The sequence below is a fragment of the Oncorhynchus keta genome, chromosome 21 (genome assembly GCF_023373465.1).
Source record: "Oncorhynchus keta strain PuntledgeMale-10-30-2019 chromosome 21, Oket_V2, whole genome shotgun sequence".
Taxonomy (NCBI): domain Eukaryota; kingdom Metazoa; phylum Chordata; class Actinopteri; order Salmoniformes; family Salmonidae; genus Oncorhynchus; species Oncorhynchus keta.
The window spans coordinates 59,103,423-59,130,858 of record NC_068441.1 but is presented as its reverse complement, the minus strand read 5'-3'; the positions used below and the strand labels follow the sequence as shown (position 1 = coordinate 59,130,858).

Sequence of the window (27,436 nt, the reverse complement as noted above, 5' to 3'; positions counted from 1 at the left end):
ATCTGGGAGATAAGACATAGAACATGGTCACTCTGAGGAGATCTGGGAGATAAGACATAGAACATGGTCACTCTGAGGAGATCTGGGAGATAAGACATAGAACATGGTCACTCTCTGAGGAGATCTGGGAGATAAGACATAGAACATGGTCACTCTGAGGAGATCTGGGAGATAAGACATAGAACATGGTCACTCTGAGGAGATAAGACATAGAACATGGTCACTCTCTGAGGAGATCTGGGAGATAAGACATAGAACATGGTCACTCTGAGGAGATCTGGGAGATAAGACATAGAACATGGTCACTCTCTGAGGAGATCTGGTGGATAAGACATAGAACATGGTCACTCTGAGGAGATCTGGTGGATAAGACATAGAACATGGTCACTCTGAGGAGATCTGATGGATAAGACATAGAACATGGTCACACTGAGGAGATCTGGGAGATAAGACATAGAACATGGTCACTCTCTGAGGAGATCTGGGAGATAAGACATAGAACATGGTCACACTGAGGAGATCTGGGAGATAAGACATAGAACATGGTCACTCTCTGAGGAGATCTGGGAGATAAGACATAGAACATGGTCACTCTCTGAGGAGATCTGGGAGATAAGACATAGAACATGGTCACTCTCTGAGGAGATCTGGGAGATAAGACATAGAACATGGTCACTCTCTGAGGAGATCTGGGAGATAAGACATAGAACATGGTCACTCTCTGAGGAGATCTGGTGGATAAGACATAGAACATGGTCACTCTCTGAGGAGATCTGGGAGATAAGACATAGAACATGGTCACTCTCTGAGGAGATCTGGGAGATAAGACATAGAACATGGTCACTCTGAGGAGATCTGGGAGATAAGACATAGAACATGGTCACTCTGAGGAGATCTGGTGGATAAGACATAGAACATGGTCACTCTCTGAGGAGATCTGGGAGATAAGACATAGAACATGGTCACTCTGAGGAGATCTGGGAGATAAGACATAGAACATGGTCACTCTGAGGAGATCTGATGGATAAGACATAGAACATGGTCACTGAGGAGATCTGGGAGATAAGACATATAACATGGTCACTCTGATGGACAAGACATAGAACATGGTCACTGAGGAGATCTGGGAGATAAGACATAGAACATGGTCACTCTGATGAGATCTGGGAGATAAGACATAGAACATGGTCACTCTGAGGAGATCTGGGAGATAAGACATAGAACATGGTCACTGAGGAGATCTGGGAGATAAGACATAGAACATGGTCACTCTGAGGAGATCTGGGAGATAAGACATAGAACATGGTCACTGTCTGAGGAGATAAGACATAGAACATGGTCACTCTCTGAGGAGATCTGGTAGATAAGACATAGAACATGGTCACTCTGAGGAGATCTGGGAGATAAGACATAGAACATGGTCACTCTCTGAGGAGATAAGACATAGAACATGGTCACTCTCTGAGGAGATCTGGGAGATAAGACATAGAACATGGTCACTCTGAGGAGATCTGGGAGATACGGGGCGGCAGGGTAGCCTAGTGGTTAGTGTTGGACTCGTAACCGGAAGGTTGCAAGCCCCCCAGCAGACAAGGTACAAATCTGTCGTTCTGCCCTTGAACAGGCAGTTAACCCACTGTTCCTAGGCCGTCATTGAAAATAAGAATTTGTTCTTAACTGACTTGCCTAGTTAAACAAAGGTCAAAAAATATATTAAAAAATAAGACATAGAACATGGTCACTCTGAGGAGATCTGAGGGATAAGACATACAGAACATGGTCACTCTGAGGAGATCTGAGGGATAAGACATACAGAACATGGTCACTCTAGGGCATGGGTGTCAAACTCTGGCCTGTGGGCCAAATTTGGCCCGCGGGGTAATTATATTTGGCCCGCGAGACAATACCAAATTACTACTAGAGCTGGCCCGCCGGTATTATACAGCGCATTCACCACTAATACTACGAATCCCATAATGCTCTGCTGTTTTCGCGCGCCAATCAGGACAGGACCCAGAAACGCTCTCTCCTCTGTGACAGTAGTCATAGCAACATAGACGCTACAACTGTCAGCGAGCTAACCCTTCCCAAAAATGGTGAAAAGAAAGGCAGAAAACAGGAGCTTTCTGGACAAGTGGGAGGCAGAATATCTGTTTACATATGTAAAAGACAAACCTGTTTGTCTTGTTTGTGGAGTCAACGTGGCTGTAAGTAAGGAGTACAACATTAGACGACACTATTAAACTAAACACCATGACAAATACAAGGACCTGGACATGACTCAAAGGAGCCAGAAAGTAGAGGAGATGAAAAGAAGTTTGGTTTCACAACAGAATATGTTTAAAAAAGCCACATCACAAAGCGAGGCTGCTGTAAAGGCTAGTTATATAGTGGCAGCAGAGATCGCAAAATCAGCCCGGCCCTTTAATGAGGAGAGTTCATGAAAAAGTGCATGATGAAGGTTTGTGACCTCGTATGCCCAGAGAAAAAACAAGCATTTTCAAACGTGAGCCTGAGCAGGAACACAGTAGCTGATCGCACATGTGATCTTGCCACCAATCTGTATGACCAGCTGATGGAAAAGGGAAAAGATTTTGTTGCGTTCTCCCTCGCTGTGGATGAGAGCTGCGACGCATCTGATACTGCTCAGCTGTCAGTCTTCATCCGTGGAGTGGACTCAAATCTGTGTGTTACGGAGGAGCTATTAGGATTCAAATCAATGCATGGCACAACCACAGGAAAGGAAATCTTTGAGGAGGTTTCCAAATGTGTAACTGAAATAAAGCTGCCGTGGGATAAACTCGTTGGATTAACGACAGATGGTGCGCCAGCGATGTGCGGTAAAAAGAGTGGACTGGTGGGCATGGTTCGGGAGAAGATGTGGGAAGAGAACTGTGCAGGTGAGCTAACTGTTTACCACTGCATCATACATCAGGAAGCACTGTGTGCCAAAGCCCTAAAGATGGAACATGTTATGACCACAGTAACACAGGTAGTTAACTTTATAAGAGCCAAAGGTCTAAATCACCACCAGTTTAAATCTTTTCTGGAGGAGTGTGGTTCGAATACGCAGACGTGCCGTATCACACAGAGGTGAGATGGCTAAGCAGAGGAAAAGTACTGAACAGATGTTTCGAGCTGCGTGAGGAGATATGTCAATTCCTGGAAACCAAAGGGAAGGATACAGCAGAGCTCCGGGAGCAAAAGTTCCTGTGTGAGCTGGCCTTTCTCTGTGACATCTCGAGCCATCTCGATGCGCTGAACCTGCAGCTTCAGGGGCGGGGCGCATCATCACAGACATGTACGCTGCAGTGAGGGCCTTCAAAACTAAACTGTGCCTGTGGGAGAATCAGATGCTGCAAGGAAACCCTTGCCATTTTCCCTGCTGCCAATCCATAAAAGCGCAGATCTCTACCGCCGTGTTCCCATGCGCACAGTTTGCTGAAAAACTCAGTGTTCTCGCCGCTGAGTTTAGCCGGCGATTTGCCGACTTCGATGCCCAGAAATGCAAGTTTGAACTGCTTAGTAATCCCTTCGCAGTTGATGTGGAAAATGCACCAACCAACATCCAAATGGAGCTGATTGAACTCCAGTGCAACGGCACGCTGAAGTCAAAGTATGATGCTGTGGGCGCCGCACAGTTTCCACGGTTCATCCCTGACACAATGCCTCAGCTCCGCACCCAAGCTGCTCAGATGCTCTCCATGTTCGGCAGCACTTATCTATGCGAGCAACTTTTCTCCTCGATGAAGATGACCAAAACAACTCACAGGAGACGTCTGACTGATGAACATCTTCGCTCGATACTGAGGATTTCTTCAGCTCAGAGCTTGAGCCCAGACATTGATGAACTAGCATCCAAGAAGAGATGCCAGGTATCTGGCTTGGGCACATCAGATTAGACCAGTGTGCAATAATTAACGTTTTCTTTATGCACTTTTTCTTGCTACAAGGCATGGGCTTGAATGGTTGATTGATTTATTATCATTTTATTTGTAAAATTATTAGCCAGTGGAAAAAGTTGATTTGGGTATTTAAATCAGAAGGCTGCAAATAGAAAAGAGGCATACAATTTTTTTTAAATTTTATTTATTTAATAAATTAATGCCATTGATGTGTTTTTTCATTTGAAATTCGATTTTGCATGTCTCCACTATTAAATTATATATTGTATGGTAATAAGCGATGCTTGTTCCATATTCAATGTTTAAGCAAAACTTGTTTGGGTCCATATTAAAAGGTTAATTTGTTCAATGTTGGCCCGTGACTTTGTTCAGGTTTTACATTTTGGCCCACTGGGTATTTGAGTTTGACACCCCTGCTCTAGGGGATCTGAGGGATAAGACACAGAACATGGTCACTCTAGGGGATCTGAGGGATAAGAAATACAGAACATGGTCACTCTAGGGGATCTGAGGGATAAGACATACAGAACATGGTCACTCTAGGGGATCTGAGGGATAAGACATAATGAACATGGTCACTCTAGGGGATCTGATGGATAAGACATAGAACATGGTCACTCTAGGGGATCTGAGGGATAAGAAATACAGAACATGGTCACTCTAGGGGATCTGAGGGATAAGAAATACAGAACATGGTCACTCTAGGGGATCTGAGGGATAAGACATAGAACATGGTCACTCTAGGGGATCTGAGGGATAAGACATACAGAACATGGTCACTCTAGGGGATCTGAGGGATAAGACATAATGAACATGGTCACTCTAGGGGATCTGAGGGATAAGACATAATGAACATGGTCACTCTAGGGGATCTGAGGGATAAGACATAATAAACATGGTCACTCTAGGGGATCTGAGGGATAAGACATAATGAACATGGTCACTCTAGGGGATCTGAGGGATAAGACATACAGAACATGGTCACTCCAGGGGATCTGAGGGATAAGACATAGAACATGGTCACTCTAGGGGATCTGAGGGATAAGACATAATGAACATGGTCACTCTAGGGGATCTGAGGGATAAGACATACAGAACATGGTCACTCTAGGGGATCTGAGGGATAAGACATACAGAACATGGTCACTCTGAGGAGATCTGAGGGATAAGACATACAGAACATGGTCACTCTAGGGGATCTGAGGGATAAGACATAGAACATGGTCACTCTAGGGGATCTGAGGGATAAGACATAATGAACATGGTCACTCTAGGGGATCTGAGGGATAAGACATAATGAACATGGTCACTCTAGGGGATCTGAGGGATAAGACATAATGAACATGGTCACTCTAGGGGATCTGAGGGATAAGACATACAGAACATGGTCACTCTGAGGAGATCTGAGGGATAAGACATACAGAACATGGTCACTCTAGGGGATCTGAGGGATAAGACATAATGAACATGGTCACTCTAGGGGATCTGAGGGATAAGACATAATGAACATGGTCACTCTAGGGGATCTGAGGGATAAGACATAATGAACATGGTCACTCTGAGGAGATCTGAGGGATAAGACATAATGAACATGGTCACTCGAGGGGATCTGAGGGATAAGACATAATGAACATGGTCACTCTAGGGGATCTGAGGGATAAGACATACAGAACATGGTCACTCTGAGGAGATCTGAGGGATAAGACATACAGAACATGGTCACTCTAGGGGATCTGAGGGATAAGACATAATGAACATGGTCACTCTAGGGGATCTGAGGGATAAGACATAATGAACATGGTCACTCTAGGGGATCTGAGGGATAAGACATAATGAACATGGTCACTCGAGGGGATCTGAGGGATAAGACATAATGAACATGGTCACTCTGAGGAGATCTGAGGGATAAGACATAATGAACATGGTCACTCGAGGGGATCTGAGGGATAAGACATAATGAACATGGTCACTCTCTGATGGGATCTGGGGAGGGAACACACCACATCACACCAATGCTAGTAATTGATATGTTCCAAACAGCACCCTATTCCCTATTTAGTGTGTACCTTTGACCAGGACCCACAGGGCTCTGGGTGACAGTATGTTAGTATTGGGTATTCAGCTCAGGACCCACAGGGCTCTGGGTGACAGTATGTTAGTATGGGTATTCAGCTCAGGACCCACAGGGCTCTGGTCTAAAGTAGTGCACTATGTAGAGAACAGGGAAGCATTTAGAACACGCCAATGGCTTTCTTATTCTGAAAAACAGGGATGTCCTTCTGTCCAGTACTGACCTTAGTGAACACCTTGATGGTGTGATTGAGGAAGTCAGCTTCCTCCTTGTCAGGTAAGGCCAGCAGATGAGCAGCACAGTCCAGGATGCAGAGCAGGGTCAGTCTGTGGCCCTGGAGGAGAGGGAACAACAGACATAGAATTAGGGTTCCAAAATTCACAGGTCTTCTCCAGCTTGGAGGATTCTGGATTTCCTGTTTATTTCCCACCTGGGAAATTCTGAAAAATCTAAGAATTTGGGGAATGTTACTGGAAAATTTAAACTTGATTATATATATATATATCACCTGACCCGGGAAGGAAGGTATAGAGGAAGGGTTACGTTAACCACACAATAACCTGTTCCTTTGTAGCTCCGTTGGAAGAGCACTGCGCTTGTCACACCAGGGTAGTGGTTCCACTCCAACGACCACCCATACGTACAATATATGTATTCATTATTAAATCATTTTGGACAAAAGTCTGATAAATGCATAGCATGTATTATTTGTTATTAATTCTACGGTTTACACACTCAATGTGATAAGCCACACCAACCACACGGCAGCCCATACTAACTACGCGACAACCCATTTTACATAAGTGATATCTCATATTAACCACACGATAACCAATATGAAATAAGTGATATCCCATATTAACAATGTGATAACCCAACTGAAATAAGTGATAACCCATATTAACAATGCGATAACCCATATGAAATAAGTGATATCCCATATTAACCACACGATAACCCATATGAAATAAGTGATATCCCATATTAACAATGCGATAACCCATAGTGATATAAGTGATATCCCAACTGAAATAAGTGATAACCCATATTAACCTCTCTGTACCCCATATCAACCACGCTGTAACCCATATTAACCTCTCTGTAGCCCATATTAACCACGATGTACCCCATATCAACCACGCTGTAACCCATATTAACCTCTCTGTAGCCCATATTAACCACGCTGTAACCCATATTAACCACGCTGTACCCCATATTAACCACGCTGTAACCCATATCAACCACGCTGTAACCCATATTAACCTCTCTGTAGCCCATATTAACCATGCTGTACCCCATATCAACCACGCTGTAACCCATATTAACCTCTCTGTAGCCCATATTAACCACGCTGTAACCCATATTAACCACGCTGTACCCCATATTAACCACGCTGTAACCCATATTAACCACGCTGTAACCCATATTAACCACGCTGTAACCCATATTAACCACGCTGTACCCCATATTAACCACGCTGTAACCCATATTAACCACGCTGTAACCCATATTAACCAGGCTGTAACCCATATTAACCACGCTGTTACCCATATTAACCACGCTGTAACCCATATTAACCATGCTGTACCCCATATTAACCATGCTGTTACCCATATTAACCACGCTGTTACCCATATTAACCACGCTGTAACCCATATTAACCACGCTGTAACCCATATTAACCACGCTGTAACCCATATTAACCACGCTGTAACCCATATTAACCACGCTGTACCCCATATTAACCACGCTGTACCCCATATTAACCACGCTGTAACCCATATTAACCACGCTGTAACCCATATTAACCACGCTGTACCCCATATTAACCACGCTGTAACCCATATTAACCACGCTGTACCCCATATTAACCACGCTGTAACCCATATTAACCACGCTGTAACCCATATTAACCACGCTGTACCCCATATTAACCACGCTGTAACCCATATTAACCACGCTGTACCCCATATTAACCACGCTGTAACCCATATTAACCACGCTGTACCCCATATTAACCACGCTGTACCCCATATTAACCACGCTGTAACCCATATTAATCACGCTGTAACCCATATTAACCACGCTGTACCCCATATTAACCACGCTGTAACCCATATTAACCACGCTGTAACCCATATTAACCTCTCTGTAGCCCATATTAATCACGCTGTACCCCATATTAATCACGCTGTAACCCATATTAACCACGCTGTAACCCATATCAACCACTCTGTTACCCATATTAACCTCTCTGTAGCCCATATTAATCACGCTGTAACCCATATCAACCACTCTGTAACCCATATTAACCTCTCTGTAGCCCATATTAACCACGATGTAACCCATATTAACCACGCTGTTACCCATATTAACCACGCTGTACCCCATATTAATCACGCTGTACCCCATATTAACCACGCTGTAACCCATATTAATCACGCTGTAACCCATATCAACCACGCTGTAACCCATATTAACCACGCTGTAACCCATATTAACCACGCTGTAACCCATATTAACCACGCTGTAACCCATATTAACCACGCTGTAACCCATATTAACCACGCTGTACCCCATATTAACCACGCTGTAACCCATATTAACCACGCTGTACCCCATATTAACCAGGCTGTACCCCATATTAACCACGCTGTAACCCATATTAACCACGCTGTACCCCATATTAACCACGCTGTAACCCATATTAACCACGCTGTAACCCATATTAACCACGCTGTACCCCATATCAACCACGCTGTACCCCATATTAATCAGGCTGTACCCCATATTAACCACGCTGTACCCCATATTAATCAGGCTGTACCCCATATTAACCACGCTGTACCCCATATTAACCAGGCTGTACCCCATATTAACCACGCTGTAACCCATATTAACCAGGCTGTAACCCATATTAACCACGCTGTAACCCATATTAACCACGCTGTAACCCATATTAACCATGCTGTACCCCATATCAACCACGCTGTTACCCATATTAACCAGGCTGTACCCCATATTAATCACGCTGTAACCCATATTAACCACGCTGTAACCCATATTAACCACGCTGTACCCCATATCAACCACGCTGTACCCCATATTAACCACGCTGTACCCCATATTAACCACGCTGTAACCCATATTAACCACGCTGTAACCCATATTAACCACGCTGTACCCCATATTAACCACGCTGTAACCCATATTAACCACGCTGTAACCCATATTAACCACGCTGTAACCCATATTAACCACGCTGTAACCCATATTAACCACGCTGTACCCCATATTAACCACGCTGTAACCCATATTTACCACGCTGTACCCCATATTAACCACGCTGTAACCCATATTAACCAGGCTGTACCCCATATTAACCACGCTGTACCCCATATTAATCACGCTGTACCCCATATTAACCACGCTGTAACCCATATTAACCACGCTGTAACCCATATTAACCACGCTGTACCCCATATTAACCACGCTGTAACCCATATTAATCACGCTGTAACCCATATTAACCACGCTGTAACCCATATTAACCACGCTGTAACCCATATTAATCACGCTGTAACCCATATTAACCAAGCGATAACCCATATTAACCACGCTGTAACCCATATTAACCACGCTGTACCCCATATTAATCACGCTGTAACCCATATTAACCACGCTGTACCCCATATTAACCACGCTGTAACCCATATTAACCACGCTGTAACCCATATTAATCACGCTGTACCCCATATTAACCACGCTGTACCCCATATTAATCACGCTGTACCCCATATTAACCACGCTGTAACCCATATTAACCACGCTGTAACCCATATTAACCACGCTGTACCCCATATTAACCACGCTGTAACCCATATTAATCACGCTGTAACCCATATTAACCACGCTGTAACCCATATTAACCACGCTGTAACCCATATTAATCACGCTGTAACCCATATTAACCAAGCGATAACCCATATTAACCACGCTGTAACCCATATTAACCACGCTGTACCCCATATTAATCACGCTGTAACCCATATTAACCACGCTGTACCCCATATTAACCACGCTGTACCCCATATTAATCACGCTGTACCCCATATTAACCACGCTGTACCCCATATTAATCACGCTGTAACCCATATTAACCACGCTGTAACCCATATTAACCACGCTGTAACCCATATTAACCACGCTGTAACCCATATTAACCACGCTGTAACCCATATTAATCACGCTGTAACCCATATTAACCACGCTGTAACCCATATTAACCACGCTGTAACCCATATTAACCACGCTGTACCCCATATTAACCACGCTGTAACCCATATTAACCACGCTGTACCCCATATTAACCACGCTGTAACCCATATTAATCACGCTGTAACCCATATTAACCACGCTGTAACCCATATTAACCACGCTGTAACCCATATTAATCACGCTGTAACCCATATTAACCAAGCGATAACCCATATTAACCACGCTGTAACCCATATTAACCACGCTGTACCCCATATTAATCACGCTGTAACCCATATTAACCACGCTGTACCCCATATTAACCACGCTGTAACCCATATTAACCACGCTGTAACCCATATTAATCACGCTGTACCCCATATTAACCACGCTGTACCCCATATTAATCACGCTGTACCCCATATTAACCACGCTGTAACCCATATTAACCACGCTGTAACCCATATTAACCACGCTGTACCCCATATTAACCACGCTGTAACCCATATTAATCACGCTGTAACCCATATTAACCACGCTGTAACCCATATTAACCACGCTGTAACCCATATTAATCACGCTGTAACCCATATTAACCAAGCGATAACCCATATTAACCACGCTGTAACCCATATTAACCACGCTGTACCCCATATTAATCACGCTGTAACCCATATTAACCACGCTGTACCCCATATTAACCAGGCTGTACCCCATATTAATCACGCTGTACCCCATATTAACCACGCTGTACCCCATATTAATCACGCTGTAACCCATATTAACCACGCTGTAACCCATATTAACCACGCTGTAACCCATATTAACCACGCTGTAACCCATATTAACCACGCTGTAACCCATATTAACCACGCTGTAACCCATATTAACCACGCTGTAACCCATATTAACCACGCTGTACCCCATATTAACCACGCTGTACCCCATATTAACCACGCTGTAACCCATATTAACCACGCTGTACCCCATATTAACCACGCTGTAACCCATATTAACCACGCTGTAACCCATATTAACCACGCTGTACCCCATATTAACCACGCTGTACCCCATATTAATCACGCTGTACCCCATATTAACCACGCTGTACCCCATATTAATCACGCTGTAACCCATATTAACCACGCTGTACCCCATATTAACCACGCTGTACCCCATATTAACCACGCTGTACCCCATATTAACCACGCTGTACCCCATATTAACCACGCTGTAACCCATATTAACCACGCTGTAACCCATATTAACCACGCTGTAACCCATATTAACCACGCTGTAACCCATATTAACCACGCTGTAACCCATATTAATCACGCTGTAACCCATATTAACCACGCTGTAACCCATATTAACCACGCTGTAACCCATATTAACCACGCTGTAACCCATATTAACCACGCTGTAACCCATATTAACCACGCTGTACCCCATATCAACCACGCTGTAACCCATATTAACCACGCTGTAGCCCATATTAACCACGCTGTACCCCATATTAACCACGCTGTACCCCATATTAATCACGCTGTAACCCATATCAACCACGCTGTAACCCATATTAACCACGCTGTAGCCCATATTAACCACGCTGTACCCCATATTAACCACGCTGTACCCCATATTAACCACGCTGTAACCCATATTAACCACGCTGTAACCCATATTAACCAGGCTGTAACCCATATTAACCACGCTGTACCCCATATTAACCACGCTGTTACCCATATTAATCACGCTGTTACCCATATTAATCACGCTGTTACCCATATTAACCACGCTGTAACCCATATTAACCACGCTGTAACCCATATTAATCACGCTGTAACCCATATTAACCACGCTGTAACCCATATTAATCACGCTGTACCCCATATTAACCACGCTGTAACCCATATTAACCACGCTGTACCCCATATTAACCACGCTGTAACCCATATTAACCACGCTGTACCCCATATTAACCAGGCTGTAACCCATATTAACCACGCTGTAACCCATATTAATCACGCTGTAACCCATATTAACCACGCTGTAACCCATATTAATCACGCTGTACCCCATATTAACCACGCTGTAACCCATATTAACCTCTCTGTAGCCCATATTAACCACGATGTACCCCATATCAACCACGCTGTAACCCATATTAACCTCTCTGTAGCCCATATTAACCACGCTGTAACCCATATTAACCTCTCTGTAGCCCATATTAACCACGATGTACCCCATATCAACCACGCTGTAACCCATATTAACCTCTCTGTAGCCCATATTAACCACGCTGTAACCCATATTAACCACGCTGTACCCCATATTAACCACGCTGTAACCCATATCAACCACGCTGTAACCCATATTAACCTCTCTGTAGCCCATATTAACCATGCTGTACCCCATATCAACCACGCTGTAACCCATATTAACCTCTCTGTAGCCCATATTAACCACGCTGTAACCCATATTAACCACGCTGTACCCCATATTAACCACGCTGTAACCCATATTAACCACGCTGTAACCCATATTAACCACGCTGTAACCCATATTAACCACGCTGTACCCCATATTAACCACGCTGTAACCCATATTAACCACGCTGTAACCCATATTAACCAGGCTGTAACCCATATTAACCACGCTGTTACCCATATTAACCACGCTGTAACCCATATTAACCATGCTGTACCCCATATTAACCATGCTGTTACCCATATTAACCACGCTGTTACCCATATTAACCACGCTGTAACCCATATTAACCACGCTGTAACCCATATTAACCACGCTGTAACCCATATTAACCACGCTGTAACCCATATTAACCACGCTGTACCCCATATTAACCACGCTGTACCCCATATTAACCACGCTGTAACCCATATTAACCACGCTGTAACCCATATTAATCACGCTGTACCCCATATTAACCACGCTGTAACCCATATTAACCACGCTGTACCCCATATTAACCACGCTGTAACCCATATTAACCACGCTGTAACCCATATTAATCACGCTGTACCCCATATTAACCACGCTGTTACCCATATTAACCACGCTGTACCCCATATTAACCACGCTGTAACCCATATTAACCACGCTGTACCCCATATTAACCACGCTGTACCCCATATTAACCACGCTGTAACCCATATTAATCACGCTGTAACCCATATTAACCACGCTGTACCCCATATTAACCACGCTGTAACCCATATTAACCACGCTGTAACCCATATTAACCTCTCTGTAGCCCATATTAATCACGCTGTACCCCATATTAATCACGCTGTAACCCATATTAACCACGCTGTAACCCATATCAACCACTCTGTTACCCATATTAACCTCTCTGTAGCCCATATTAATCACGCTGTAACCCATATCAACCACTCTGTAACCCATATTAACCTCTCTGTAGCCCATATTAACCACGATGTAACCCATATTAACCACGCTGTTACCCATATTAACCACGCTGTACCCCATATTAATCACGCTGTACCCCATATTAACCACGCTGTAACCCATATTAATCACGCTGTAACCCATATCAACCACGCTGTAACCCATATTAACCACGCTGTAACCCATATTAACCACGCTGTAACCCATATTAACCACGCTGTAACCCATATTAACCACGCTGTAACCCATATTAACCACGCTGTAGCCCATATTAACCACGCTGTAACCCATATTAACCACGCTGTACCCCATATTAACCAGGCTGTACCCCATATTAACCACGCTGTAACCCATATTAACCACGCTGTACCCCATATTAACCACGCTGTAACCCATATTAACCACGCTGTAACCCATATTAACCACGCTGTACCCCATATCAACCACGCTGTACCCCATATTAATCAGGCTGTACCCCATATTAACCACGCTGTACCCCATATTAATCAGGCTGTACCCCATATTAACCACGCTGTACCCCATATTAACCAGGCTGTACCCCATATTAACCACGCTGTAACCCATATTAACCAGGCTGTAACCCATATTAACCACGCTGTAACCCATATTAACCACGCTGTAACCCATATTAACCATGCTGTACCCCATATCAACCACGCTGTTACCCATATTAACCAGGCTGTACCCCATATTAATCACGCTGTACCCCATATTAACCACGCTGTAACCCATATTAACCACGCTGTACCCCATATTAACCACGCTGTACCCCATATTAACCACGCTGTAACCCATATTAACCACGCTGTAACCCATATTAACCACGCTGTAACCCATATTAACCACGCTGTACCCCATATTAACCACGCTGTAACCCATATTAACCACGCTGTAACCCATATTAACCACGCTGTAACCCATATTAACCACGCTGTAACCCATATTAACCACGCTGTACCCCATATTAACCACGCTGTAACCCATATTAACCACGCTGTACCCCATATTAACCACGCTGTAACCCATATTAACCAGGCTGTACCCCATATTAACCACGCTGTACCCCATATTAACCACGCTGTACCCCATATTAACCACGCTGTAGCCCATATTAACCACGCTGTAACCCATATTAACCACGCTGTACCCCATATTAACCACGCTGTAACCCATATTAATCACGCTGTAACCCATATTAACCACGCTGTAACCCATATTAACCACGCTGTAACCCATATTAATCACGCTGTAACCCATATTAACCAAGCGATAACCCATATTAACCACGCTGTAACCCATATTAACCACGCTGTACCCCATATTAATCACGCTGTAACCCATATTAACCACGCTGTACCCCATATTAACCACGCTGTAACCCATATTAACCACGCTGTAACCCATATTAATCACGCTGTACCCCATATTAACCACGCTGTACCCCATATTAATCACGCTGTACCCCATATTAACCACGCTGTAACCCATATTAACCACGCTGTAACCCATATTAACCACGCTGTACCCCATATTAACCACGCTGTAACCCATATTAATCACGCTGTAACCCATATTAACCACGCTGTAACCCATATTAACCACGCTGTAACCCATATTAATCACGCTGTAACCCATATTAACCAAGCGATAACCCATATTAACCACGCTGTAACCCATATTAACCACGCTGTACCCCATATTAATCACGCTGTAACCCATATTAACCACGCTGTACCCCATATTAACCACGCTGTACCCCATATTAATCACGCTGTACCCCATATTAACCACGCTGTACCCCATATTAATCACGCTGTAACCCATATTAACCACGCTGTAACCCATATTAACCACGCTGTAACCCATATTAACCACGCTGTAACCCATATTAACCACGCTGTAACCCATATTAATCACGCTGTAACCCATATCAACCACGCTGTAACCCATATTAATCACGCTGTACCCCATATTAACCACGCTGTTACCCATATTAATCACGCTGTACCCCATATTAACCACGCTGTACCCCATATTAACCACGCTGTAACCCATATTAACCACGCTGTACCCCATATTAACCACGCTGTACCCCATATTAACCACGCTGTAACCCATATTAACCACGCTGTACCCCATATTAACCACGCTGTAACCCATATTAATCACGCTGTAACCCATATTAACCACGCTGTACCCCATATTAACCACGCTGTACCCCATATTAACCACGCTGTACCCCATATTAACCACGCTGTACCCCATATTAACCACGCTGTAACCCATATTAACCACGCTGTACCCCATATTAACCACGCTGTACCCCATATTAACCACGCTGTACCCCATATTAACCACGCTGTACCCCATATTAACCACGCTGTAACCCATATTAACCACGCTGTAACCCATATTAACCACGCTGTAACCCATATTAACCACGCTGTAACCCATATTAACCACGCTGTAACCCATATTAATCACGCTGTAACCCATATTAACCACGCTGTAACCCATATTAACCACGCTGTAACCCATATTAACCACGCTGTAACCCATATTAACCACGCTGTAACCCATATTAACCACGCTGTACCCCATATCAACCACGCTGTAACCCATATTAACCACGCTGTAGCCCATATTAACCACGCTGTACCCCATATTAACCACGCTGTACCCCATATTAATCACGCTGTAACCCATATCAACCACGCTGTAACCCATATTAACCACGCTGTAGCCCATATTAACCACGCTGTACCCCATATTAACCACGCTGTACCCCATATTAACCACGCTGTAACCCATATTAACCACGCTGTAACCCATATTAACCAGGCTGTAACCCATATTAACCACGCTGTACCCCATATTAACCACGCTGTTACCCATATTAATCACGCTGTTACCCATATTAATCACGCTGTTACCCATATTAACCACGCTGTAACCCATATTAACCACGCTGTAACCCATATTAATCACGCTGTAACCCATATTAACCACGCTGTAACCCATATTAATCACGCTGTACCCCATATTAACCACGCTGTAACCCATATTAACCACGCTGTACCCCATATTAACCACGCTGTAACCCATATTAACCACGCTGTACCCCATATTAACCAGGCTGTAACCCATATTAACCACGCTGTAACCCATATTAATCACGCTGTAACCCATATTAACCACGCTGTAACCCATATTAATCACGCTGTACCCCATATTAACCACGCTGTAACCCATATTAACCACGCTGTACCCCATATTAACCACGCTGTAACCCATATTAACCACGCTGTAACCCATATTAATCACACTGTACCCCATATTAACCAGGCTGTAACCCATATTAACCACGCTGTACCCCATATTAACCACGCTGTACCCCATATTAACCACGCTGTACCCCATATTAACCACGCTGTAACCCATATTAACCACGCTGTAACCCATATTAACCACGCTGTACCCCATATTAACCACGCTGTAACCCATATTAACCACGCTGTACCCCATATTAACCACGCTGTAACCCATATTAACCACGCTGTAACCCATATTAATCACGCTGTAACCCATATTAATCACGCTGTAACCCATATTAACCACGCTGTAACCCATATTAACCACGCTGTAACCCATATCAACCACGCTGTAACCCATATTAACCACGCTGTAACCCATATTAACCACGCTGTAACCCATATTAACCACGCTGTACCCCATATTAACCACGCTGTAACCCATATTAACCACGCTGTAACCCATATTAACCACGCTGTACCCCATATTAACCACGCTGTACCCCATATTAACCACGCTGTAACCCATATTAACCACGCTGTACCCCATATTAACCACGCTGTACCCCATATTAACCACGCTGTACCCCATATTAACCACGCTGTAACCCATATTAACCACGCTGTAACCCATATTAACCACGCTGTAACCCATATTAACCACGCTGTACCCCATATTAACCACGCTGTACCCCATATTAACCACGCTGTAACCCATATCAACCACGCTGTAACCCATATTAACCACGCTGTACCCCATATCAACCACGCTGTAACCCATATCAACCACGCTGTAACCCATATTAACCACGCTGTACCCCATATTAACCACGCTGTAACCCATATTAACCACGCTGTAACCCATATTAACCACGCTGTAACCCATATTAACCACGCTGTAACCCATATTAACCACGCTGTAACCCATATTAACCACGCTGTAACCCATATTAACCACGCTGTAACCCATATTAACCACGCTGTACCCCATATTAACCACGCTGTACCCCATATTAACCACGCTGTACCCCATATTAACCACGCTGTAACCCATATTAACCACGCTGTAACCCATATTAACCACGCTGTACCCCATATTAACCACGCTGTAACCCATATTAATCACGCTGTAACCCATATTAACCACGCTGTACCCCATATTAACCACGCTGTAACCCATATTAACCACGCTGTAACCCATATTAATCACGCTGTAACCCATATTAACCACGCTGTAACCCATATTAACCACGCTGTACCCCATATTAACCACGCTGTACCCCATATTAACCACGCTGTACCCCATATTAACCACGCTGTAACCCATATTAACCACGCTGTAACCCATATTAACCACGCTGTAACCCATATTAACCACGCTGTAACCCATATTAATCACGCTGTACCCCATATTAACCACGCTGTAACCCATATTAACCACGCTGTAACCCATATTAATCACGCTGTACCCCATATTAATCACGCTGTACCCCATATTAACCACGCTGTACCCCATATTAATCACGCTGTAACCCATATTAACCACGCTGTAACCCATATTAATCACGCTGTAACCCATATTAACCACGCTGTACCCCATATTAATCACGCTGTAACCCATATTAACCACGCTGTTACCCATATTAATCACGCTGTAACCCATATTAACCACGCTGTACCCCATATTAATCACGCTGTAACCCATATTAACCACGCTGTACCCCATATTAATCACGCTGTAACCCATATTAACCACGCTGTTACCCATATTAATCACGCTGTAACCCATATTAATCACGCTGTAACCCATATTAACCACGCTGTAACCCATATTAACCACGCTGTAACCCATATTAACCACGCTGTAACCCATATTAACCACGCTGTACCCCATATTAATCACGCTGTAACCCATATTAACCACGCTGTTACCCATATTAATCACGCTGTAACCCATATTAACCACGCTGTAACCCATATTAACCACGCTGTAACCCATATTAACCAGGCTGTAACCCATATTAACCACGCTGTACCCCATATTAACCACGCTGCAACCCATATTAACCACGCTGTACCCCATATTAACCACGCTGTAACCCATATTAACCACGCTGTACCCCATATTAATCACGCTGTAACCCATATTAACCACGCTGTAACCCATATTAACCACGCTGTAACCCATATTAACCACGCTGTACCCCATATTAATCACGCTGTACCCCATATTAACCACGCTGTAACCCATATTAACCACGCTGTACCCCATATTAACCACGCTGTACCCCATATTAACCACGCTGTAACCCATATTAACCACGCTGTTACCCATATTAATCACGCTGTAACCCATATTAATCACGCTGTAACCCATATTAACCACGCTGTAACCCATATTAACCACGCTGTAACCCATATTAACCACGCTGTAACCCATATTAACCACGCTGTACCCCATATTAATCACGCTGTAACCCATATTAACCACGCTGTTACCCATATTAATCACGCTGTAACCCATATTAACCACGCTGTTACCCATATTAATCACGCTGTAACCCATATTAACCACGCTGTAACCCATATCAACCACGCTGTAACCCATATTAACCAGGCTGTAACCCATATTAACCACGCTGTTACCCATATTAACCACGCTGTAACCCATATTAACCACGCTGTACCCCATATTAACCAGGCTGTAACCCATATTAACCACGCTGTTACCCATATTAACCACGCTGTACCCCATATTAACCACGCTGTAACCCATATTAACCACGCTGTACCCCATATTAACCACGCTGTAACCCATATTAACCACGCTGTAACCCATATTAATCACGCTGTACCCCATATTAACCACGCTGTACCCCATATTAACCACGCTGTACCCCATATCAACCACGCTGTACCCCATATTAACCACGCTGTACCCCATATCAACCACGCTGTACCCCATATTAACCACGCTGTACCCCATATTAACCACGCTGTAACCCCATATTAACCACGCTGTAACCAATATTAACCATGCTGTAACCCATATTAATCACGCTGTAACCCATATTAATCACGCTGTAACCCATATTAACCATGCTGTAACCCATATTAACCAAGCGATAACCCATATGAAATAAGTGATAACTCACATCGACCACGTGACAACCCATATCGACCACGTGACAACCCATATCAACCACGTGACAACCCATATCAACCACGTGACAACCCATATCAACCACGTGACAACCCATATCAACCACGTGACAACCCATATCAACCACGTGACAACCCATATCAACCACGTGACAACCCATATCAACCACGTGACAACCCATATCAACCACGTGACAACCCATATCAACCACGTGACAACCCATATCAACCACGTGACAACCCATATCAACCACGTGACAACCCATATCAACCACGTGACAACCCATATCAACCACGTGACAACCCATATCAACCACGTGACAACCCATATCAACCACGTGACAACCCATATCAACCACGTGACAACCCATATCAACCACGTGACAACCCATATCAACCACGTGACAACCCATATCAACCACGTGACAACCCATATCAACCACGTGACAACCCATATCAACCACGTGACAACCCATATCGACCACGTGACAACCCATATTAAATGAGTGATAACCCACAGTAACCACGCGATAACCCACATTAACCATGCAACAGCCCATATAAAATACTCAAAAACTCATATTTGCAAAAATGTCTAAAAACCTGTTTTCACTATCATTATTGGATATTATGTGTAGATTTTGATTTATTTAATCCATTTTAGAATAAGGCTGTAACGTAACAAAATGTGGAAAAAGCCAAGGTCTGAATACTTTCCGAAGGCACTGTATATGATATCCTCATACCTTCTCCAGAGAACTGAGTGCATGCTGAGAGTTGTAGTTCTTCTGGCCCAGGGCCTGGACATCCTGAGAGGAGATGATTGGCTCTTTGAGCTGCTCCAGCCAGGACCACATGAGACCAGCCAGCACCATAGGGTCTCTCTCTAGACTCAGTCTCTCCCAGGCTCCTTCTCTGGAGTTCAGCTCTGTCTGCCGGACCACACACACTATCGTATTAGTAGTCAACATCACACCTGGGTTCAAATACTCCATCTGTGTTTCATTGAGCTGCCTATTGCAATGGAAGCAATAGAACAATTCAAAATGGTGCCAACCTGGCACTCCAACCTGGCACTCCAACCTGGCACGCCAACCTGGCACTCCAACCTGGCACTCCAGGCAGGCTAAAGCAAACGCTGAAAGTATTTCAAATAGTATCTGTCAAACTGTCATGTCTTACCTGCCACACTGAGACCTTGTAGTGGAGATCTTCATCATTCAGGCCCAAAGCCAGAGCTCTGGCCACCACGAGACGTCTGGCTTCCAGGGACAGCTCAGCATACCGGGTGATGACAGGGACCTCTGTCAGCCTCTCCCTGTCCTCTCTGTCCTCTCTGTCCTTCCGTTCCTCTCTGTCCTCTCTTTCTCCAGCCTTCCCCCTCACTCTTTCCTCTCTGTCATCTCTGTCCTCTCTGTCCTTCCGTTCCTCTCTGTCCTCTCTTTCTCCAGCCTTCCCCCTCACTCTTTCCTCTCTGTCTCCAGCCCTGTCGACCCCACACACAGACTCCTCTCCTCCTGTAAGGCTCATCACAGGCATGTCTCCTCTCCACGGCCTCCCCTCTGACAGCTCTTCTCCTGAGGGCTTGGACAGACTACCCCCAAACCCAAAGGACAGACTTCGCTGGCCCTCGCAGAGCTGCTTCCGTCTCTGGAAGAGAGGAGACATGTTCTTCTGGGTGTGGTGATCACTCTCCTTAGAACTCCTTTCCTGTCCTCCTCGCCTCTCCTCCCTTGTCTGCTCTCCCATGGAGAAGGGGTGGTGCTGTGGAGGGAGGCTAGGGGATGTGGGGGGCTCCCAGGCTGTGGCTAGCTGGTGCTGGGTCAGAGGATTGCCGCAAGGGATGCTCCAGATGTGGTTCTGGTTCTGCTCCTGGTCTGGGTCTCGTCTGGGGTCTAGCTTATACAAGGCTGAGTCACTGTAACTCAGCAAGCGTTTCCCCGGATGCAGAGGCTTCAGGAGGGAGGCTGCCACCCCATTCTGCCGCTGCCAAAGAGGGTCCAGCTCCTGGTCACTGGACAGAACCGAGTCGTGGGCCAGGGCTGGGCTGAGAGGGGGCTCTAAGAGTAACGATGGTTCCTGGAGTAGTGCTAGGTTTGGAGTGAGAGGTCGTTCCATGTGTAGTGTGTGGGTTAGGGCTGTCTCAGGGCGGGGAAAAGGCTGGATTAGGGCTGTCTCAGGGTGGGGACAAGGCTGGGTTAGGGCTGTCTCAGGGCGGGGACAAGGCTGGGTTAGGGCTGTCTCAGGGCAGGGACAAGGCAGGCGGGGTGAAGGCACAGGGATGCCCTTCCCTCTCATCTCCTTCCCCAGCAGCTGGATGGCCTGCTGGGACACTGTCTTCTCCACCTCCGCCGTCAGGTCTGGAACCTCCAACACCGCCTCCTCCACCACCACCTTCAATCACACCATCATCATAATCAGGTGTGCAAACATTTAAACGAAATTGAGATCCTTAACATTAAGAAAAATCCCTAAACAAAATGCAGTATTTTTTTAAACATTTCTATGTAGATGCAGAAAGTAAACAGCATAGAGGGTCAATTCCCTCAACAACTAAGAGTGTTGAATCGCATGTCTCTACTTCTCTGCTGGCTTGGTGCCCTGCCTACCACGCTGGGAACGGCGTCAAGCCAACCTGTGCGCAGATACTGTGTGTGAATGTGGAGCGTTGCATCTCGCTCAGCTCAATATCCTAGACTATCAATTGATGATAAGGCCCTGCTTTACTGAAGATGCGAAACATTGCAAGCCAAGAAATTGCAAGATAGAGCTTCTGATTGATGATAGATAGGCATAGTACACAGTTCTAATATATGCCATTTAGCAGACGCTTTTATCCAAAGCGACTTACAGTCATACAGCCATGCTCTACCAACTGAGCTACACAGTTCTGACTCGGTCTGCCTGGTGGCCAACCTACCTATACTGATAGATAGGCATAGTACACTGTTCTGACTCGGTCTGCCTGGTGGCCAACCTACCTATACTGATAGATAGGCATAGTACACAGTTCTGACTAGGTCTGCCTGGTGGCCAACCTACCTATACTGATAGATAGGCATAGTACACAGTTCTGACTAGGTCTGCCTGGTGGCCAACCTACCTATACTGATAGATAGGCATAGTACACTGTTCTGACTCGGTCTGCCTGGTGGCCAACCTACCTATACTGATAGATAGGCATAGTACACAGTTCTGACTCGGTCTGCCTGGTGGCCAACCTACCTATACTGATAGATAGGCATAGTACACAGTTCTGACTCGGTCTGCCTGGTGGCCAACCTACCTATACTGATAGATAGGCATAGTACACTGTTCTGACTCGGTCTGCCTGGTGGCCAACCTACCTATACTGATAGATAGGCATAGTACACAGTTCTGACTCGGTCTGCCTGGTGGCCAACCTACCTATACTGATAGATAGGCATAGTACACAGTTCTGACTAGGTCTGCCTGGTGGCCAACCTACCTATACTGATAGATAGGCATAGTACACAGTTCTGACTCGGTCTGCCTGGTGGCCAACCTACCTATACTGATAGATAGGCATAGTACACAGTTCTGACTAGGTCTGCCTGGTGGCCAACCTACCTATACTGATAGATAGGCATAGTACACAGTTCTGACTAGGTCTGCCTGGTGGCCAACCTACCTATACTGATAGATAGGCATAGTACACAGTTCTGACTAGGTCTGCCTGGTGGCCAACCTACCTATACTGATAGATAGGCATAGTACACAGTTCTGACTAGGTCTGCCTGGTGGCCAACCTACCTATACTGATAGATAGGCATAGTACACAGTTCTGACTAGGTCTGCCTGGTAGCCAACCTACCTATACTGATAGATAGGCATAGTACACAGTTCTGACTCGGTCTGCCTGGTGGCCAACCTACCTATACTGATAGATAGGCATAGTACACAGTTCTGACTCGGTCTGCCTGGTGGCCAACCTACCTATACTGATAGATAGGCATAGTACACAGTTCTGACTAGGTCTGCCTGGTGGCCAACCTACCTATACTGATAGATAGGCATAGTACACAGTTCTGACTAGGTCTGCCTGGTGGCCAACCTACCTATACTGATAGATAGGCATAGTACACAGTTCTGACTAGGTCTGCCTGGTGGCCAACCTACCTATACTGATAGATAGGCATAGTACACAGTTCTGACTAGGTCTGCCTGGTGCCCAACCTACCTATACTGATAGATAGGCATAGTACACAATTCTGACTAGGTCTGCCTGGTGGCCAACCTACCTATACTGATAGATAGGCATAGTACACAGTTCTGACTAGGTCTGCCTGGTGGCCAACCTACCTATACTGATAGATAGGCATAGTACACAATTCTGACTAGGTCTGCCTGGTGGCCAACCTACCTATACTGATAGATAGGCATAGTACACAGTTCTGACTAGGTCTGCCTGGTGGCCAACCTACCTATACTGATAGATAGGCATAGTACACAGTTCTGACTAGGTCTGCCTGGTGGCCAACCTACCTATACTGATAGATAGGCATAGTACACAGTTCTGACTAGGTCTGCCTGGTGCCCAACCTACCTATACTGATAGATAGGCATAGTACACAATTCTGACTAGGTCTGCCTGGTGGCCAACCTACCTATACTGATAGATAGGCATAGTACACAATTCTGACTAGGTCTGCCTGGTGGCCAACCTACCTATACTGATAGATAGGCATAGTACACAGTTCTGACTAGGTCTGCCTGGTGGCCAACCTACCTATACTGATAGATAGGCATAGTACACAGTTCTGACTAGGTCTGCCTGGTGGCCAACCTACCTATACTGATAGATAGGCATAGTACACAGTTCTGACTAGGTCTGCCTGGTGGCCAACCTACCTATACTGATAGATAGGCATAGTACACAGTTCTGACTAGGTCTGCCTGGTGGCCAACCTACCTATACTGATAGATAGGCATAGTACACAGTTCTGACTAGGTCTGCCTGGTGGCCAACCTACCTATACTGATAGATAGGCATAGTACACAGTTCTGACTCGGTCTGCCTGGTGGCCAACCTACCTATACTGATAGATAGGCATAGTACACAGTTCTGACTAGGTCTGCCTGGTGGCCAACCTACCTATACTGATAGATAGGCATAGTACACAGTTCTGACTAGGTCTGCCTGGTGGCCAACCTACCTATACTGATAGATAGGCATAGTACACAGTTCTGACTAGGTCTGCCTGGTGGCCAACCTACCTATACTGATAGATAGGCATAGTACACAGTTCTGACTAGGTCTGCCTGGTGGCCAACCTACCTATACTGATAGATAGGCATAGTACACAGTTCTGACTCGGTCTGCCTGGTGGCCAACCTACCTATACTGATAGATAGGCATAGTACACAGTTCTGACTCGGTCTGCCTGGTGGCCAACCTACCTATACTGATAGATAGGCATAGTACACAGTTCTGACTCGGTCTGCCTGGTGGCCAACCTACCTATACTGATAGATAGGCATAGTACACAGTTCTGACTAGGTCTGCCTGGTGGCCAACCTACCTATACTGATAGATAGGCATAGTACACAGTTCTGACTAGGTCTGCCTGGTGGCCAACCTACCTATACTGATAGATAGGCATAGTACACAGTTCTGACTAGGTCTGCCTGGTGGCCAACCTACCTATACTGATAGATAGGCATAGTACACAGTTCTGACTAGGTCTGCCTGGTGGCCAACCTACCTATACTGATAGATAGGCATAGTACACAGTTCTGACTAGGTCTGCCTGGTGGCCAACCTACCTATACTGATAGATAGGCATAGTACACAGTTCTGACTAGGTCTGCCTGGTGGCCAACCTACCTATACTGATAGATAGGCATAGTACACAGTTCTGACTAGGTCTGCCTGGTGGCCAACCTACCTATACTGATAGATAGGCATAGTACACAGTTCTGACTAGGTCTGCCTGGTGGCCAACCTACCTATACTGATAGATAGGCATAGTACACAGTTCTGACTCGGTCTGCCTGGTGCTCAACCTGGCTACTGTGCCCCTCCCCTCACTAGCTTGCTATGCCAGGACAACAACCTCTCCCTCAACGTCAGCAATTCAAAGGAGCTGATTGTGGACTACAGGAAAAGGAGGGCCGAGCACGCACCCATCCACATTGATTGGGCTGTAGCAGAGTGGGTCAAGAGCTTCATGTTTCTCGGCGTAGATATCACAAAGGAATTAACATGGTCCACACACACCCACACAGTTGTGAAGAGGGCTCGACATCCTCAAAAAGTTATACAGCTGCACCACTGAGAGCATGTTGACTGGCTCCACCACCGCTTAGTATGGCAATTGCAAGGCACCTGAGGAACTACAGAGGATGGTGAGTACGGCCCTGTACATCACTGAGGCCAAGCTCCCTGCCATCCAGGACCTCTATACCAGGCGGTGTCAGAAGAAGGCCCAGTACATCACTGAGGCCAAGCTCCCTGCCATCCAGGACCTCTATACCAGGCGGTGTCAGAGGAAGGCCCAGTACATCACTGAGGTCAAGCTCCCTGCCATCCAGGACCTCTATACCAGGCGGTGTCAGAGGAAGGCCCTGTACATCACTGAGGCCAAGCTCCCTGCCATCCAGGACCTCTATACCAGGCGGTGTCAGAAGAAGGCCCAGTACATCACTGTGGCCAAGCTCCCTTCCATCCAGGACCTCTATACCAGGCGGTGTCAGAAGAAGGCCCAGTACATCACTGAGGCCAAGCTCCCTGCCATCCAGGACCTCTATACCAGGCGGTGTCAGAAGAAGGCCCAGTACATCACTGAGGCCAGCTCCCTGCCATCCAGGACCTCTATACCAGGCGGTGTCAGAAGAAGGCCCAGTACATCACCGAAGTTCCCTGCCATCCAGGACCTCTATACCAGGCGGTGTCAGAAGAAGGCCCAGTACATCACTGAGGCCAAGCTCCCTGCCATCCAGGACCTCTATACCAGGCGGTGTCAGAAGAAGGCCCAGTACATCACTGAGGCCAAGCTCCCTGCCATCCAGGACCTCTATACCAGGCGGTGTCAAAAGAAGGCCCAGTACATCACTGAGGCCAAGCTCCCTGCCATCCAGGACCTCTATACCAGGCGGTGTCAGAAGAAGGCCCAGTACATCACTGAGGCCAAGCTCCCTGCCATCCAGGACCTCTATACCAGGCGGTGTCAGAAGAAGGCCCAGTACATCACTGAGGCCAAGCTCCCTGCCATCCAGGACCTCTATACCAGGCGGTGTCAGAAGAAGGCCCAGTACAT

The 27,436-nt window shown here is 45.7% G+C and overlaps 1 protein-coding gene across 50 annotated transcripts in view; it reads right to left on the bottom strand.

The window, feature by feature from the left end:
- LOC118380773 (protein tyrosine phosphatase domain-containing protein 1-like) overlaps positions 1-27,436 on the bottom strand; it is a 165,124-nt gene that overhangs the window by 7,795 nt on the left and 129,893 nt on the right. For 48 of the 50 annotated variants that reach the window (XM_052474515.1, XM_052474527.1, XM_052474531.1 and 45 more), the window contains 3 exons: positions 21,339-22,550; positions 20,903-21,088; positions 6,200-6,310 (listed from right to left, as the gene is read on the bottom strand). In XM_052474515.1, coding sequence (XP_052330475.1) covers positions 6,200-6,310; positions 20,903-21,088; positions 21,339-22,550 — 1,509 coding nt within the window. Of the gene's footprint in view, positions 1-174; positions 238-865; positions 938-6,199; positions 6,311-20,902; positions 21,089-21,338; positions 22,551-27,436 lie in introns of those variants that run through there. The other 2 variants (XM_052474534.1, XM_052474533.1) reach the window with 2 other exon arrangements.